Genomic DNA, 20,486 nt, shown 5'->3' on the forward strand with positions numbered 1-20,486 from the left:
TAATATTATTGCAGTGTTTTAATTAGCTGTTTAATTAGCCAGTTTGTATAGTAAAAAATCTTTATATATAAATATCTCTATTTTGTGACTGACAGAAACTTTAACTTTGCTCAAAACTTAGTTAGCTGCTACGCTGCCTACATAGGGAGCAAAAACAGAGGGCCCTCAAGTAAAAAGGTTGAGAACCACTGCTTTACATAGATAGTAACTGCATGCAGATATATACGGTGGCCGAGAGAGCTCACCGCGCTGGAAATTAAAAGAAAAAAAAAAACACTAGCAAATTTCAGAAAACATCTTCATCCGTATGACAACGCTTGTGCTGTAAATACTCACGACAGCACCAAATACAGAATGGTGCTGCAAATACTTAAAACACAATCAAATACAAAAATGCACTCCAAATAATCATAACACAGCTAAATACATAACCGCACTGCAAATACTCCAAATACAAGAAAATACAGCAAAAAGTGTTATACAGAATACAGAAATGTGCTGCAAATACTCGCAACACAAAAAAACAGAAACACACTGCAAATACTCACAACACAACCAAAAACAGAAACACGCTTCACATACTTACAATACAACCAAATACAGAAACGTGCTGCAAATACTCACAACACAACCAAAAACAGAAACAATCTGCAAATACTTGCAACACAACACAAATACAGAAACATTCTGCAAATACTCACAACACAACCAAAAACAGAAACATGCAGCAAATACTCACAAAACAAACAAATACAGAAACATGCTACAAATACAGAAATGCACTGCAAATACTCATCACAACCAAATACAGAAACACACCGCAAACACTCACAACACAACCAAATATAGAAACACACTTCACATACTTAGAATACAACCAAATACAGAAACGTGCTGCAAATACTCACAACACAACCAAAAACAGAAACGATCTGCAAATACTTGCAAGACAACACAAAGACAGAAACATGCTGCAAATACTCACAAAACAAACAAATACAGAAACATGCTACAAATACAGAAACGCACTGCAAATACTCATCACAACCAAATACAGAAACACAATGCAAACACTCACAACACAACCAAATATAGAAACACGATGCAAATACTCACAACACAACCAAAAACAGAAATGCACTGCAAATACTCACAACACAACCAAACACAGAAACATGACACAAATACTCACAACACAACCAAAAACAGAAATGCACTGCAAATACTCACAACACAACCAAACACAGAAACATGACACAAATACTCACAACACAACCAAAAAACAGAAATGCACTGCAAATACTCACAACACAACCAAAAACAGAAACAATCTGCAAATACTCACAACACAACCAAACACAGAAACAATCTGCAAATACTCACAACACAACCAAAAACAGAAACAATCTGCAAATACTCACAACACAACCAAAAACAGAAACGATCTGCAAATACTCACAACACAACCAAAAACAGAAATGCACTGCAAACACCCATCACAACAAATACAGAACCACACTGCAAATACTCACAACACAACCAAAAACAGAAACAATCTGCAAATACTCACAACACAACCAAAAACAGAAACAATCTGCAAATACTCACAACACAACCAAACACAGAAACAATCTGCATATACTCACAACACAACCAAAAACAGAAACGATCTGCAAATACTCACAACACAACCAAACACAGAAACAATCTGCAAATACTCACAACACAACCAAAAACAGAAACGATCTGCAAATACTCACAACACAACCAAAAACAGAAATGCACTGCAAACACCCATCACAACAAATACAGAACCACACTGCAAATACTCACAACACAACCAAAAACAGAAACAATCTGCAAATACTCACAACACAACCAAACACAGAAACAATCTGCAAATACTCACAACACAACCAAAAACAGAAACGATCTGCAAATACTCACAACACAACCAAACACAGAAACAATCTGCAAATACTCACAACACAACCAAAAACAGAAACAATCTGCAAATACTCACAACACAACCAAACACAGAAACAATCTGCAAATACTCACAACACAACCAAAAACAGAAACAATCTGCAAATACTCACAACACAACCAAAAACAGAAACAATCTGCAAATACTCACAACACAACCAAACACAGAAACAATCTGCAAATACTCACAACACAACCAAACACAGAAACAATCTGCAAATACTCACAACACAACCAAAAACAGAAACGATCTGCAAATACTCACAACACAACCAAAAACAGAAACAATCTGCAAATACTCACAACACAACCAAACACAGAAACAATCTGCAAATACTCACAACACAACCAAAAACAGAAACAATCTGCAAATACTCACAACACAACCAAACACAGAAACAATCTGCAAATACTCACAACACAACCAAAAACAGAAACGATCTGCAAATACTCACAACACAACCAAAAACAGAAATGCACTGCAAACACCCATCACAACAAATACAGAACCACACTGCAAATACTCACAACACAACCAAAAACAGAAACAATCTGCAAATACTCACAACACAACCAAAAACAGAAACGATCTGCAAATACTCACAACACAACCAAAAACAGAAATGCACTGCAAACACCCATCACAACAAATACAGAACCACACTGCAAATACTCACAACACAACCAAAAACAGAAACAATCTGCAAATACTCACAACACAACCAAAAACAGAAACAATCTGCAAATACTCACAACACAACCAAACACAGAAACAATCTGCATATACTCACAACACAACCAAAAACAGAAACAATCTGCAAATACTCACAACACAACCAAAAACAGAAACGATCTGCAAATACTCACAACACAACCAAAAACAGAAATGCACTGCAAACACCCATCACAACAAATACAGAACCACACTGCAAATACTCACAACACAACCAAAAACAGAAACAATCTGCAAATACTCACAACACAACCAAACACAGAAACAATCTGCAAATACTCACAACACAACCCAAAACAGAAACGATCTGCAAATACTCACAACACAACCAAACACAGAAACAATCTGCAAATACTCACAACACAACCAAAAACAGAAACAATCTGCAAATACTCACAACACAACCAAACACAGAAACAATCTGCAAATACTCACAACACAACCAAAAACAGAAACAATCTGCAAATACTCACAACACAACCAAAAACAGAAACAATCTGCAAATACTCACAACACAACCAAAAACAGAAACAATCTGCAAATACTCACAACACAACCAAACACAGAAACAATCTGCAAATACTCACAACACAACCAAAAACAGAAACGATCTGCAAATACTCACAACACAACCAAAAACAGAAACAATCTGCAAATACTCACAACACAACCAAACACAGAAACAATCTGCAAATACTCACAACACAACCAAAAACAGAAACGATCTGCAAATACTCACAACACAACCAAAAACAGAAATGCACTGCAAACACTCATCACAACAAATACAGAACCACACTGCAAATACTCACAACACAACCAAAAACAGAAACGCACTGCAAATACTCACAACACAACCAAAAACAGAAATGCACTGCAAATACTCACAAAACAACCAAAAACAGAAACAAGCTGCAAATACTTGCAACACAACACAAATACAGAAACATGCTGCAAATACTCACAACACAAAGAACACAATCAAAAACAGAAATGTGCTGCAAATACAGAAATGTGCTGCAAATACACCCAACACATCCAAATACAGAAACACACTGCAAATACTCACAAAACAACTAAATACAGAAACATGCAACAGATATAGAAACACACTGCAAATATGCACAGGCAACATCAGAAATGTTTAAGGGAACAACAAAAAGTGACAAAAAGTCAACATTTTCTCACCTTATCTGCCATCTTGTATTTATTTTTTCACTGAGCTTGTTACAGTGCATTCTGAGATTGCCCTATCTGTGTAGAGTACAGTACTCCCTTAGAATCAAATAAGGTAATTTAGAAGACAACAAAAGTTAAACTAACAACCTTCACACCAGAAATGTGTCTGCAAAGAATGACTGACATGCTCAATGACCAATCAAATTAGAGAACAAGGCAATCAGCAAAGTGACTGGTAGCCAAGGAGAGAGCTCGTCCCATCTTGTTTCCCATAACCAACATCATCATCACAATATCCATAACAATGAATCAATGCCAGTAAGTGATGCTTTATGCATATATGATATTACTAAGGTAGTAAGAGAATAGGAAAAAATAACATTCAGACCTAAAAATACATCCAGCTAATGTCTCACAAGTCCATGCAAATTCATGACTCAGGCACTTTAAGAGAGACAAATAATCACTGCGCAATCTAGTTTATCATTATCATATTAAGCACTGAGCGTATGAATGTAGTATCATTTGAAATCATGTGTTTCTAAGTGCAGTGCTGCCTAATGCAGCATTCACACTGTGTCATTATTGATGGGCTAATCCATTAGCACTATGAGGGTACAAAACATTGATCGTACAGCAGTGGGTCCCATCCTACGTGCAACAGCGTATGTGTGTCAGAGGTCAACGCCACAAGCCTATGTCATTGGAACATGCTTTAATTATATGCCTTTTACCTACATAGAGAATATCAGCCCAGGAGCATTTCCAAAATCACTTGCCTTAAAGGGATTTGACAGTAGGACAGAATATTTAAATGACCTACTACTACTTTTGGCAAAACGTGGAGAATTCAACAGAGCACAGATAGTGACCCTTGACCTGTCGCAAACCCACCTTCATTTTCAAATAAGGCCATGTGAATCCTCCCTGGGCGATGCTTCGTCACTAACTGTGACGCTGCAGAGCTCACAGAGAGAAAAAGGCACAACTTCCAGCCCTGTGGACAGATGGACAGAGCCAGACCCCCCACCGTACCGCACTGTCCCATTCCTCCAGCCAACAGTCCTGACCCAATAAGAGAAAAACACAAACACAACACACTTCCCACCTTTCAACCAAATAGACCTCAAGAATCAACCACAAAACAACAGAACAATGCCTTCTGCTCCCAAAATTAGAGGAGCGGCGAGATTATGTCAGCTGTTCCCCTTGGAAAAATGCCCTATTACCAGGCAGAGGGATCTTTTGTCCAGACAGCACACGCGCAGCATTGATTGTACGCGCTGTTTTAACCAGCGAGGTGGCTGATGTCTGAGCTGGACGGCACACTTCTCTGCTCGATCAGCCTCTCTCGCTCTCACAGACGCGAGCAGGCATGTCGTTTCCCAGGTGCCCTTCCCCCCATCTCTGCCTGGCCGTTCCCGAAGCATACGTTTCTTTCTCTCTGCTCCACACAGTTGTCATTTTACATACTGATGTGGAGATGAGCGTGTTTCTGAAATCATTTACCTGAGAAGCGTAAACACATGCATGCGCAGCTGATCAAACATCACACATCAATCACAGAGGGCGAACAGAGCAACACACACAAGGTACAGGAGAAATCGCTTTGTATTACTAACAGTACAGAGTGTTAAAGTTTGTTCTGATAGAAGGATTTTCTCTTTTTATGAGGCCTCATTAACCCTTCATTAACCAATTATTATAAAAATTAGTATGAATTACAAAGAAAAATTCTGTTGCTCAGAGGTTTCCTCAGCTGACATAGCAAAGAAAATTGGCCAATATATGTGACCCTGGACCACAAAACTAGTCATAGTCATAAGAGTCAATATCTGGCCGAGATGGCTTTATTTAAATGAATAAATACACTGCAATGAATTACCATGATTTTTGTACCATTATATTTTTTACATTAAGTTTTAAATGGAATTTTTTACATTAATATGGCAAGACATATATGCAAAAATATGTTTTCAGTTACACTGCATATTCTGAATAAGCAGTTGCATGACCCACATTTTGGTTTCTAGAATGTTATTTTATGGATGTAAAACATTCTGTGTTGTTAAATCGTGCAGTGTGTTTGTTACCCCGAATTCTAGAAACCAGAATATTGGCTCAATCCACTTTTGTCAATTAAACATGTATATAATAAAGTCAACTGGGGTCCAAAAATGGATATTAAACCACATTGGCTTTCATTGCATGGATAAAAACACAGCTATTTTACAAAATATTTTCTTTTGTGTTCCACTGAATAATAAAAGTTAGATTTGGAATGATAAGGTAAATGGCTGTATTTTAATTTTTTGGGAGAATGTCCTTTAAATATAAATTTTTTTCTCAGATGTTTCTCATAAAATGCCTTAGGAGACATAAAAATGAGGCAATCATTGGCATACAGTAAGGCCAGGGGCTGTCATTAGATTTCACTGGGGCCTGGGACACAATTTTTATGGGTGGGCTCCACCAGCTGTATCAGAGAAGACCATGGTGGGCCCCCCTCGTCAAAATCCCATCCCATTCCCCCTTTGTTACAGAGCTATGAAATGAATGTTGACAGTACTGTACAGCCCAGATCATTTGGTCTTGGAAGTATTTGATGAGAAATGCTTGAGTTAATGGGACAGTTCACCCCAAAAATGAAAATATTAACTTACCCTCATGTCGTTCCAAACCTGTATGTCCTTCAAAAACACTAGAACATGTCTCAGACCTTTTCTTCTTTTATGTTCCACAGCAGAAAGTCAGTCATACGGATTTGGAACGCCATGAGAATGAGTAAACAATGACAGAATTTTGATTTTTGAGTGAACTATCCCTTTAATACCATAATCTCAGACTTTGATTACAGACTTTGGTGTCTTGGCAAGACATCGAGATCTCCTCTGAAACTCCAGAGGAACACATGAGAGATTTTCTCAGAATGAAAGTCTGTTTTCATTAGGATGACAAACAACAACACTCCTTGTAATTGACACAATGTGCACAGTTTAGAGATGAGTTGTACATGTCTAAACTGCTTGAGTTTGTTTTAGTCAGATATAGGAAGTTCATATCAAAGTTTGAGACATGTAGCGCAAAAAAAACACCGAGTTACAGACGTTGAAACAAAATGTGTCACAGCGGTCTCCCTATATAGCCTATCCCGACACGCACCGTATGAGGGGCGCAGTGGGTCGGGGATGCCTAGAGTGGGTGTGTGTGCGATGTATTGCATTGCTCAAGCAACTGCAATCGCTCTGTCTGTATTGATATAAACAGCAAGAACCGGTGGACTCCCGGAAAGCTCTTTTATTCCAGACACACATCCATAAACTTGTCCGCTACGGTCTGTTTTCATACCTGAGTAACCCGGGCAGAGGTATGGAGCCGGAGCCCGAGCCCAGCAATCCTTTCTTCCCACTCAACAGCTTCTCCACCAGACCTACATTCCCGGTCCGCGCCGCCTCCAGCAGCTCCTGCTCCTTCCCCATCCCGGACACAAGTTTAATCCACGAGAACAAAAACAATCCGGACTGAACGGCGAGGTCTCCTTTTAGGATTTCTGCGGCATGTTACCGACAAACAGACGCTCCGCCGTGCGCTGCTGTATGAATAAAGCCGCTAGTCCATACCGGTGCTCAATGATGGAATGATACACCGGATATTTACTGTAACACGGTCCCGGTGCAGCTGTGCTGAACGGGAGGATGATGGTCCTCCAGACGGGCCGGTTGCCTGGAGACGCGGGTTAAATCACCAGCCGCTCTGCCCGTGCGCTCTCGGTCACCGTACACACGCTGTTCTCCGCGCGCACTCTCTCTCTCTCTTTCTGTAGCCTATGTGTGTGTGCTGTTGTACTGACAGCAGGGCGGCCCAGCATCAGTGTTTCTCTCTTTCGGTTCCTATATGGCAGTCTTCCGTTACGAGAGGAGAGAGCTGCTCCGGCTGGGCGTGGAGTCACGGATACCGAACACTGTTACTGTAACCGTTTTGTTTCTGTGGCGCACGAGGAGAAGATATTACAAAGTATTATAAGGAACGTTTACACCCTGCTGTGGTGGATAAATGGAATGGTACTTGTCATATAAATGTAAAAAATACCATGTAATAAATACCACGGTACAAAAATCACTAATTCATAGCAGTTTTTTCTTAATTTATTTTTAAACTCATTTTGGGGGACAAGAATATTTCAAATATTATTCGAATGATTAATCAGAATATGAACATAGAAGGAATGCGGGCTTAGTGTAAACATGTCTAATTGACAAAAGCGGATTAAGCCAATATTCCGGTTTAGATTTGTGGTTAAAAACACTGCTGAACAACAGCATAAAATAACGTGATGGGAACCAAAATGTGGGTCATACAACATCTTATTCAGATGAATAAATATTTTTGCATATGTGCATGATTGCTATATTAATGTAAAAATGTGTAAAACAATGTGAAAAAACATGGTACAAATATCATGGCAATTCATAGCAGCTTATTAATTTATAAGGATGTAAACTTATTTTTGTAGACAAGAATCTTCCAACTATTCAGATGATTAATCAGAATATGGCTAATCAGGCTTCATGTAATAAATGTTTAATTGACAAAAGCGGATTAAGTCAATATTCCGGTTTCTAGAATTCTGGGAAAAAAACAAAACAAAACAAAAACACTGCTAGATTTAACAACACAGAATGCTTACATCCATGAAATAGCATTCTGGCAAGCAAAATGTGGGTGTTACAACACCTTATTCAGAATAGTTAGTATAATGGAATACATATTTTTGCATATGCCAATATATGATTGCCATTTGAATGTAAAAATACTATGTAAAACTTAAAACATACCATGGTACAAAAATAATGGTATTTCATAGCAGTTTATTTATTTACCTCTGTGTTTGAAAGGATGTAAACTCATTGTGAATAAGAATGTTAAGAACTATTATTCAGATGATTAATCAAAATATAAACATGGAAAGAATGCAGGCTTCATGTAAACATGTCTAATTGACAAAAGCGGATTAAGTCAATATTGTGGTTTCTAGAATTTGGAGGAAAAAAAAAAACCCACTGATTTAACAACACAGAATGTTTACATCCATGAAATAGCATTCTGGCAACCAAACTGTGGGTCACACAACAGCTTATTCAGAATATTCAATATAATGGAAATACATATTTTTGCTTATATATGATTGCCATATGAATGTAAAAATACTATGTAAAACTTAATGTAAAAACATACCATGGTACAAAAATAATGGTGTTTCATAGCAGTTTATTTATTTACCTCTTTGTTTGAAAGGATGTAAACTCATTTTTGTGAATAAGAATGTTAAGAACTATTATTCAGATGATTAATCAGAATATGAACATGGAAAGAATGTGGGCTTCATGTAAACATGTTAAACTGACAAACCAGATTAAGCTAATATTCCGGTTTGCAGAATGCAGATTTAAAAAATGCTGGATTTAACAACACAGAATGTTTACGTCCATAAAATAACATTCTGGAAACCAAAATTTGCAGAGACAATAATATTCCAACTATTACTCAGATGATTAATCAGAATATAAACATGAAAGAATGCAGGCTTCATGTAAACATATTCAATTGAAAAAAGCGGATTAGGCCAATATTCTGGTTTTCTAGAATTTGGGTAAAAAGAAAAAAAAACACTGCTGGACTTAAAACAGAATGTTTTAATTCCATAAAATAAAATTCTGGGAAGCAAAATGTAGGTTATACAACATCTTATTCAGAATATTCAGTGTAATGCAATACACACTTTTGCATATGCCTATGATTGCCATGTTAATGTAAAAATACCATGTAAAACTTAATGTAAAAAATACCATGGTATTAATCAGTATATGAACATGAAAAGGATGCAGGCTTCACGTAAACATGTTTAATTGTAAAAACCAGATTAAGCCAATATTCCTAAACTACAATTCAGATTAAACTGTTGGATTTAACAAAAATAAAAAATACCATGGTACAAACATCATTGTTATTCATAGCAGTTTATTTGTTTATTTGTTTGTTTGAAAGGATGTATATTAATTTTTTTAGGAAATGTTTCAACTATTATTCAGATTAATGATCAGAATATAAACAAGGAAAGAATGCGGACTTCATGTGTTTAACATGTTAAATTGACAAAAGTGGATTAAGCCAATTATTCTTTTTTTTTTTTTTTTTTTTCTTTTAGAATTCGGGTTAAAAACTGCTGGATTTAACAACACAGAAGGTTTACACCCATAAAATACTATTCTGGGATCCAAAATGTGGATCATACAACAACTTATTTCAAACATTCCGTGTAAATGAAAATACATATTTTTCCATATTTTTCCATGTTTATTATGTAATAGAGCCAAGTGTGAAAAGTCCAGAGACTAAAGAAACATATTTATTTATTTATTCATTAATTTAATGTAGTTGTTAACTTGCACAAAGACCCTAGTGTCCTGAATTCTACAAAATTTTAGAAACATTTTGTGTCATGTCCTACATTTTGCAGTTTATTGTGCTTTTGTCTGTTGTCAAGGACGGTAAGGAGGATTAATTAGTTGATTAAATTACTGTGCAGAATTAAATGCAGCATAATAAATACAGAACAAGCTCATAACAAGCATAAATGAATATTCTAAAATCTGTGGAACACGATGTGCATGTAAACAGTCGCTTTCTTAGAATATTCTGGTCATATTCTGATTATGCATTAACCGTATTTCATTCGTGTAATACCTTAAGTGGTTTCTTAAATTGGTAATTATTCAGTGCCTTGACGAAATCACAATCCAATTCCATAATTTTAGCATGGAACCTGTACTCTTTTCTAAGCGATCATATTTTTCCAAGCTATAATTTAGAAATACTGAATGAACACAGATTGCAGATTTTCTCAGGTTTTGTTTACAACTTCACTAACATCTCCACAGCATTACTTCCTGTGCCGTTCAGCTGTGAAGTCTTGAAGAGAGAGGAAAAAAACTGTGCTAAAGACTGGAGGAGGAGAAATGAAAGAGATGATCTGGTGGGTGGGTGTGTGTGTGTGTGTGTGTGTGTGTGTGTGTGTGTGTTTGTGTGTAAAAGAGAGAGAGGCAGCTGCAGGCCCACTGGGTGTTGGACAGAGTCACTAGAATTCAGCTTTGCCAAGAAAGAGAAACAACCGGATCTTATGAGGCAGTTGTGTGCAAGCTCTCTGCATTACTCACACAAAAACAAGCGGGTGTTCAGTGTCTATTTAGTTTCTAACTCCAGGAATAAACTCCTCCATAGAGCGGCAAACAGAGCAGTATTCATCTGCCTTAATAGGCAATGCACAGAGCCGGAGCGCACGCACGCTCTTGTGGGCCTGACTTTACAATTCATGAGAGTACCACATGAGATTGAGGTTGTATGGAGGTGAAGCCAAACCAAACTGAGATTACACAGACCGAGACCTTTTTTTGGAAACCCAGGGGAGAAGTGACCTTTTAAGTAGCACCTAGCAAAAGTGATTCATCCCCCAAAAAGTCAAAAGCTGATGTAGAAAATATGTCAAAACACTGTGGAAGTAAAAGCATGATACACTGGACCGAGCGTTATTATGGACTGGTATTTTGGCTAGAAACAACTATATAAGGCTGTTTCACACTGAGTGCAATGCGAAAAAGCATGGAAACCCATTTCTGCCACTGAATACAAAATAAAAAAGGTTATTATGACTTTTTCTCTTACAATTCTGAATTTTTTCCCAAAATTGTGTCATACAAGCTCTCAATTCTGACTGAGTTGTGAGATATAAACTTGCAATTGCAAATTATAGTCAGAATTGTGTGATATAAACTCACAACTGCAAGAAATAAAGTCAGAATTGCGAGCTGTCTCATAAATTCTGACTTTATTTCTCGCAATTGTGACTTTTTTCCTCAGAATTAAGATATAAGCTCACAATTGCAAATTATAGTCAGAATTGTGTGATAAAAAACTTGCAATTGTGAGTTATAAAGTCAAAATTGCATGATATAAACTCACAACTGCAAGAAATAAAGTCAGAATTGTGAACTCTCACACAAATTCTGACTTTATTTCTCACAATTATGACTTTTTTTCTCAGAATTAAGATATAAACTCACAATTGCAAATTATAGTCAGAATTGTGTGATATAAACTTGCAATTGTGAGTTATAAAGTCAAAATTGCATGATATAAACTCACAACTGCAAGAAATAAAGTCAGAATTGTGAACTCTCACACAAATTCTGACTTTATTTCTCGCAATTGTGACTTTTTTTCTCAGAATTGAGATATAAGCTCACAATTGCAAATTATAGTCAGAATTGCGTAATATAAACTCAATTCAGATTTTTTTTTTAGAATTCCATGATAGAAAGAATTGTGAGATATAAACTTGCAATTGCAAATTATAGTCAGAATTGCAAGATATAAACACACAGTTGCCAGTTATAAAGTCAGAATTGCGAGATATAATCTCAAAATTCTGACTTTTTTTCTCAGAATGGCATGATATAAACTCACAACTGCAAGAAATACAGTCAGAATTGCGAGTTATCTCATAAATTCTGACTTTTTTTCTCGCAATTGTGAGATATAAGCTCACAATTGTGAGTTAAAGTCAGAATTGCGAGATATAAACTCACAGTTGTGATTTTTTTCTCAGAATTGCATGATATAAACTTACAATTACAAGAAATAAAGTCACAATTGCGAATTATCTCATAAACTGACTATTTCTCGCAATTGGAACTTCTTTTTCTTTTCAGAATTGTAAAATATAAGCTCACAATTGCAAATTATAGCCAGAATTGCAAGATATAATCTCAAAATTCTGACTTTTTTCTCAGAATGGCATGATATAAACTCACAATCGCAAAAAATAAAGTCAGAATTGCGAACTATCCCATGACTTTATTTCTGGCAGTTGTGACTTTTTTTCTCAGAACTGTGATATATAAACTCGCAATCGCAAATTATAAAGTCAGAATTACGATGTAAACTTGCAATTACGAGTTATAAAGTCAGAATTGTGTAATACAAACTCACAATTGCAAGAAATAAAGTCAGAATTGCGAGCTATCTCATAAACTCTGACTTTATTTCTGGCAGTTGTGACTTTTTTTCTCAGAATTATCATATAAACTCGTAATTGCAAATTATGGTCACAACTGCATGATATAAACTTGCAATTGTGAGTTATAAAGTCAGAATTGCGAGATATAAACTCACAAATCTGACTTTTTTTCTTAGAATTGCATGATATAAACTTACAATTGCAAGAAATGAAGTCAGAATTTCTTTATTTCTCACAATTCTTACTCTTTTCTCAGAATTTCTCAGTGTATACTTCGCAAATCTGACTTTGTTATTTGCAATTACGGGTTTATATTGTGCGATTCTGTCTTTATTTCTCAGAATTGCAGGCTTATATCTTACAATTCTACTTTGTATCACGGAATTCTGAGAAAAATTGTGGGTTTGTATCACAAAATCCTGAGAAAAAAAGCCAGAATTGCGAGATGTAAACTTGCAATTGCGAGAAAAAAGTCGAAAACGAATGGGGCTTTCACAATGAGCGTGAAATGCAAGACTGCTTCTGCTAATTCAGGCCTGCATGCTAGGTGGCGCCCACCAACAATGCATTTTTCCTCAGATATAGATCTCGTATAATGGACACGTAAAGTGCCTTGAAGTTAAAAGTACGATAAAGTTAAAATGCCTTAATGATGGATTTGTTTCTTACTAACATGGAGGTTTTCACTTCAAAAGATGTTAATTGCTGGACTAGAGTCATGTGGATTATTGCAATGTGCACCTATTCACTGCAAAGGAATCATTGCTGAACAAGGGAAGTAATGCTAAATTTCTCCAAATCTGTTCCGATTAAGAAACAAACTTATCTTCATCTTGAATAGCCTAAGAGTGAGTCAATTTTCAGCAAAGCAGTTACTCCACTACCAAAAAGCTGCTGTTCCCCATAGTATTTTCTTCCATACTATTTAAGTCAATGGGGAACATCAAATGTTTGACTACCCACATTTTTCAAAATATCTCCACTTATATTCAACAGAAGAAAGAAAAACAGTTAATACTCATTAATAAAACATTTCAAATTTTATTTCCTCATTTTATTTCAGATGTCTCAGTACTTCAGCAGCTTCTGATGGACACAGGAAATAACAATTTCACAAGTTTTGCTTGATTGCGCATTATTGTTCATCATTTGTGCTAAAGAGGTGGGCCTTTATCTCTAAAGGGGCGTGTCTAATAATATATATATATTGGGGGCGGGGTTAGTGTGGCATTGGGGTGTGGCCTAGCACTACAGAAGAAAACTTCTTGTTTCCTACAATCAGTTGTTTGTCATCCAGCTCTCCAAGCTCAAGTCCTAACATCTGAAAAGTGTTCTCCAGATGGAAGCTTGTGTTGTGAAGAGCACTAAAACATTCATTTAGAGAACAAAATGTGAGAAAATTCAAGCAACAGAACCTCAGGAGAAGGTGTGCAGTCACAGGCACTTGTAGAGGCCGCTGTAGAGAGGAAAAACAAAGCCAGAGAGAGCGAAGCAAAACCAGGAAAACATTTGGATATTTTTGCCATCATATTTCCTCAGAAAGTATGCCCTTCTCTTTAAGTATAAATAAGAAAAGCCAAACACAAAAATGAACTAATACAAACTCGAGAGCGGTTTTCATCCAGCATCCATCCATCTGGGTTTCTCTTTTTCTTTTTTTTTTGTGTGTGTGCAGAAATGCTAGTAACCAGATCAACAATGTGACAAAGCATTAGTTAAACATTCCATGTTCAGACTGAACAGAAAAAAAACACATGTAAATTAATAATTAATCTCCTATTTTGACTGTTGCAGTGCAAACATTCAGCTAATGAATAACTAACATGAATGTTTAGTTGCAAATACTGAAATAATATCAAGCGTTGTACTGCAAACTCAACACATCTGTTCACATAGTAAGAAAAATCGTGCAATGCAAATCCTGTAGTGTTCGTGAACATAATTCCGAAAACATATTCCCGTTTTTGCGACGCTAACATAATAAAATGAAAATTTTGCCTGCACTAATTCAATAGCACTTATTAACAAAACATTCCTGTGTATCACAATTACCATACACACTCCCAAATTGATTAATCCCTAAATATTATTTTAGTTATTGTTAAACGAAAGAGTTGAGAACAGTGCAAATTAATCTTTTAAGACATTCCTCCAAAGATATGACATTCAACATCACACACCCTGACGCTAAGTGTGTAAGACTGTCCTGGGGTTAAAGGTCAAGGGTGGAATGTGCTCCTACACTGCGTACGAATGATTAGAGAGAGGAAAAGTAAGCGAGAATGTGAGTTTATCACCCCTTAACACTTTCCCATGATAATTTAAGAGGTGCTCACCGCTGACACACACATACATGACGTGAAAGAAACTAGAAAACAGAAAAGGAGAGCAACAAAACATCTGTGAAAGGGCGTCCAAAGAGTCTTTTCACTTGATGCTAAAGCTTTGTGTGTACAGTATACTATAATAAAGAACACTGTCCTTTAAGAGCAGATGCCATTGGTTGCAATCTAACAGTCTAGATCCCGAGCGAGACGAGATCTGTCACGGCACACATACCATCCTCTTTTCTTGGGATTTTTGATAATGCCGGGCCCCTCCAAGCACTCTTCTGCCCCCCTGTGGCAAGTGTCAGTCCTGTATGCACACACACACACGCACTGCCACTAGCTGTTGCTGCCCCTGCTGGTGAGTTTGAGAGACTTCATTTGATGCTGGAGAGAGTCCTTCTCCATCTGGGCTTCTGCTAGCGCCATCTTGGCTTTGGAAAGCTCCACTTTCAAGCATTCATTCTCCTCTATGAGCAGCTGTGTGGACGGAAAAGATCATTAGTTTGGCGCACAATGTGTTTATTGTTTATCAGCCATGATAATCGTCATTGTGAGATTGGTGTTAAAGGGGTCATATTTGTATTATTTCATATTTTTTCCTGTGAGGTCCAATTATAAATACTAGTCAAGCTTTTTCCATTTTCAACGCTCTTTCTTCTGCCCTCAGAATTAATATTTTTTGCTATGTAAATATGTATGTAAACATTCTCTTTATGTACTGCACAAGTTGTTAAGATCAGACTCAAATGATCAGGCAGCTGGTTAGAAATAAACTGTCATATTTTAATAGCGCACGTTATTACAGCAGAGCTGTAGGTGCTACACCTTTTTACACATTTACATTTTAATTTAATTTTAACAGTATCTATCTTCATTATCACATCACTGAGACACCAAAAGCTGTCACTGAAGTGTAACTGCTAGTAAATGTTACAGGTTTCTGAACGTGCCATTTTTTGCAGCCTGCTTTCAATGATCCTTTTGGACTGGGGAAGTCTTGATGCTTTCACAGAAATTATTAGATATTTTGAAATTTTATATATAATAAGGACTCTTTTAAAATAGAAATAAACCAAATCACAAACAGCAATCTTGCATCACTGTAAAAAGGCTTACAAACATACATGGGTATTTAGTAGGGCTGGGTTTTGAAACAAATTTCACGATTCAATTGATTCACAAGCTTGCTAATTTCTGATTTAATATCGATTATGGATATATCTCAGGTACAGTACATGCCAAATTTTCTCAGAGGAAACAAAAAGCTCAACCAATGCTGTAAAATATACATATACATTACTATAATATTGAATGTTAAAATGAGTTTAAGTTTTTAATAATAACAAAGTTACAATTACATAGTTATATTTCTACTCTAATTCATTTTTTATTCATAAACATTTAAACGGAGGCTGCCATAAAAACAGATTTATTAAACATTGAAGAACAGTCAAATTTATAATGAATGTGTCACATTGTAAATATATATAGCAAAATGCTCCTCTCTAGAGTTCATTTTTCTAGCTGACTAAAGAGTTTTTTTTAGTTTTTTGTTTTTTTTTCTGAGGTAAATTTGACATGTTATCTGACATTGTTTATAATCTATAAATGTATCTATAAATATGTGATCCAGGACCACAAAACCAGTCATCAGGGTCAATTTTCTGAAAACTAAATAAGTTGTCCACTGATGTGATTTGTTAGGATAGGACAATATATGACCAAGATACAACTATTAAAAATTCTGGAATCTGAGGGTGCAAAAAAATCCCATACAATGTATTGTTGGCTATTGCTACAAATATACCTATGCTACTTACAACCGGTTTTGTGGTCCAGAGTCAAATATATCTATAAATATAAATAATCTATAAACGTCTTTCCATGGCTGAAACTGAGCAATTACATCAGACATTATAAGGATTTCGGTAGGTTGTACTCTTTCTTTGAACATGGCTTCAGATGTTCATTCATGTTTATTTTGTGCTGAAACTGGTAATAAAGCGGAGGAGATGACGTTTCATGCTGTCGCTTCTTTTAAACTGAGGCACTACCAGTGTTGTTTTCGTCAACGATGACGATGATGAAATCATTTTGTTGACGCCACTTTTTTTCATGACGATAACGAGACGATGACGAGATAAAAATGGCTCATTGATGACTAAAACATGACGAGACGTGTGTGAGTTTTCGTTGACGAGACGAGAATAGACGAAAATGTTAGTGGGTGGTCCGTCAGACGTTTAAAATGCATGACATTTCCACTTATTGTGCATGCCAATTAAAACTTAAAAAGTATCTGACGCTATGGCAAGCCGTTTTAGCATTAAATACTCTTTGCTATACTAGTATGGCAAGCCGTTTTAGCATTCCATCCTTGTTTGTCTTTTATGTTCTAAAACATTCCTTCATTATTGTAATTATTGGTGAAAATAGTCGATCCGGAAGCTCACATTGTGTTGAACTATAGATCTGCTATTTTCAGAACTTATAAGTGACACTACCCAACAGCAAAATACTTACTGACCTACATTAATTTGTTAAAAGACTACTTTTTTCCCTTTTTTTGACTAAAACTAGACTAAAACCTTTTTGACTTTTCGTCGACTGAAACTAGACTAAAACCTTTTTGACTTTTTGTCGACTAAAACTATCACATATAGAAGTGACTAAAATTTGACTAAAACTAAGAAGCATTTTAGTCCAAAAGACTAAGACTAAGACTAAATCTAAGATGGTTGTCAAAAACAACACTGGGCACTACAGCAATCTGTCACTCCACACAGCACCAAAACAGCATTATTGTTTGAATATTGTAATAAAGTGGATATAATTTGAGACTTTGTTTCAAATCAAAAGTAATAAAGCACAAAGCTTATTGCGATTTATTGGCTGGGAGGCATGTTACAATGTTCTGTTCATTAACTTAAAACAGCCTAGACTTATCGATTTTTGGGATTTAAGAATCAATATCACTTCGTAAAAAATGAGAATTGAATAAAATCAAGACATCAATATTTTTACCCAGCCCTAGTATTTTGATCGCAAACTGAAACGTTCACATAAAGCTGCAATTTCACAAGTCCAGCTTTATATGGACGAACCCTGTGATGCATTACATCATGCAAAACTCTTCAATCATTTACATATTGCATTTTTTTCCTTGTGTACCTGTTCTTTACTTGAGGGGGTGGGGCTTGTGGGTGACAGAGGTGCAGTCTGAGTGGCTTTCGGCTCACTGGCCACACCTACAGGAATTTCAGGGACAGAACTGAGCCTGCTGTCATTCACAGGCCCCGCCTTCTGAAGCTTTGAGTCCGCAGCACGCTCAGCTGTCCGAGGGGAGAAAGGGAGAGGGATGCATTTAGTACGTGCATTCCTGAGGTTTAATCCTATTTCAAAATCATTCAAAATACAGGCAAACTTCAAAGTAACAAAAGAGAGAGTGCATGCATGTGCCAGAGGGATTTAAAAGGGGGAGGGTGGGTAATGCTATAGAAAACAATTATAGTTTAGGAGAGAAGGAGGTAGCAGGAAGAGGAAAAATAAGAAGTAAGGGACATGAGTAACCTCCTCCGATGCTGAATGAGCCGTCGTCTTGGCGGTGAATAAGAAGATTATGAATATGCACGGCGATGGGTGTGGCCTCAGGTTCTGATGCATTGTCACGCGAACCGTCGTCCTGATTTGAACACATATATTAGCACATACATGCTTGTTGTGGTTTAAAACGTGAGCTGTTTTGCTGTTTACAATGGTTTTTCATTGAGGTCAGAGCATTCAGGGATTGCAGCTTACTGAGGAGCTGAGTAAAATTACAATGTTTGAAAAGTCAAAAGAGCCAGGGGTGTAAACTTTTGAACAAAATGAAGATGTGTAAATTTTTCTGACTTGGCCTAAATATCTTTTTTCATTTAGTACTGCCCTTCAGAAGCTACAGAAGATACTTACATGCTTCCCAGAAGATTAAATAAGTAAAATTGATCCTGATCTTCAGCTTCAATAAGTTTTCACCCTCAGGCTCTTAATGTGTTGTATTTCCTTCTGGAGCATCAGTGAGTGTTTGCAAATTTAGTAATAATTGCATGAGTCCTCAGTTGTCCTTAGTGTGAAAAGATGGATCTTATAAATCACACAGGCATTGTTGAAAAGGGTTCAAATACACAAAATGCTGAAAAACCAAAGAATCTGTGGGACCTGAAGGATTTTTCTGAAGAACAGCAGACAGTTTTACTGTTCAGGACAAACAAGGAACTCGTGAACAACTATCACTAAACAAACAAACAACAACAACAACAATAAAAAAAAAAACAGCCGTGGATCATTCAGGTGACAACACAGTATTAAGAATCAAGCGTTTGTAAACTTTTGAACAGGGTTATTTTTATAAATTCAACTATTATTTTCTCTTGTGGACTATAAGTAAATGTTTTTTAAAATATCTTATTCAGGTCAGTACTAATTTAAAAATAACATTGCTTTTTTTGTATGTTCCCCTTCAATTTTGGTAAAATAATTAACATTTTGCAGATTCTGCAACGTGTATGAAAACTTCTGACTTTAACTGCTAATCAGGTTGATAACAGTACAGCAATATCATAAATAATCCAGCGCTAGAAGCTACTACTGTCACACAAAATCATGTCAACAACATGACAGATGAAAGAAAGACCTACATCCAAACACCACACGTTTTATGTGATTCACATGGCCAGAATGAAAAAAAAAAAAAAAAAAAAAATGATAGTCTCCGATAATTGAAAATTATTCTACAATAATCTTGTAGTGAAAATCTGATATTGTGATAGCCTTAATGTCTTGTGTCTAAATGTACCTTCAAATTCACATGCGTATCTTTGATGGTGATCTCCATGGGGAGAACCTGTGAGGCAGAGTCATCCTCCATGAAGAGGGCAAGGTTTCGCAGTGACGTCATATGGAAGTCAGCACTGAAGGCCTGTAGGCGGCACTGCAGGAAGCCATTCTGTTCGGCCAGAGGAGAGTGAACCGCAGCCCCCGGACCACTTTCAAGCCTCACCTGCACCTCTGGATTTAATAACACCGCACTGGGCTCCGACCCTGAACCAGAGCCTATGAGAAAGAGAGAGAGATATTAAGGTAAAGATGAGAAATTAAATATAGTGTTTTTTTATTATGTCTAACAGACTCTTAGTTTAAATCAATT

General features: G+C 36.5%; 2 protein-coding genes across 4 annotated transcripts in view; both read right to left on the bottom strand.

Moving 5' to 3' along the window:
* The window catches only part of anks1b (ankyrin repeat and sterile alpha motif domain containing 1B), a 258,420-nt gene extending 250,664 nt beyond the window's left edge, over positions 1-7,756 (bottom strand). Inside the window, exon 1 of one of the 3 annotated variants that reach the window (XM_073838818.1) lies at positions 7,247-7,756. In XM_073838818.1, coding sequence (XP_073694919.1) covers positions 7,247-7,377 — 131 coding nt within the window. In that variant the 5' untranslated portion in view covers positions 7,378-7,756. The remainder of the gene's footprint in view (positions 1-7,246) is intronic. The other 2 variants (XM_073838817.1, XM_073838816.1) reach the window with 2 other exon arrangements.
* Positions 7,757-13,992: 6,236 nt separating this feature from the next.
* bltp3b (bridge-like lipid transfer protein family member 3B) overlaps positions 13,993-20,486 on the bottom strand; it is a 28,570-nt gene continuing 22,076 nt past the window's right edge. The window contains exons 19-22 of the mRNA XM_073838821.1: positions 20,136-20,392; positions 18,872-18,983; positions 18,473-18,633; positions 13,993-15,778 (exon numbers count right to left, since the gene is read on the bottom strand). Of these exons, the coding sequence (XP_073694922.1) occupies positions 15,638-15,778; positions 18,473-18,633; positions 18,872-18,983; positions 20,136-20,392 (671 nt within the window). The 3' untranslated portion in view covers positions 13,993-15,637. The remainder of the gene's footprint in view (positions 15,779-18,472; positions 18,634-18,871; positions 18,984-20,135; positions 20,393-20,486) is intronic.

Source organism: Garra rufa, chromosome 4 (genome assembly GCF_049309525.1).
Source record: "Garra rufa chromosome 4, GarRuf1.0, whole genome shotgun sequence".
NCBI classification, from domain to species: domain Eukaryota; kingdom Metazoa; phylum Chordata; class Actinopteri; order Cypriniformes; family Cyprinidae; genus Garra; species Garra rufa.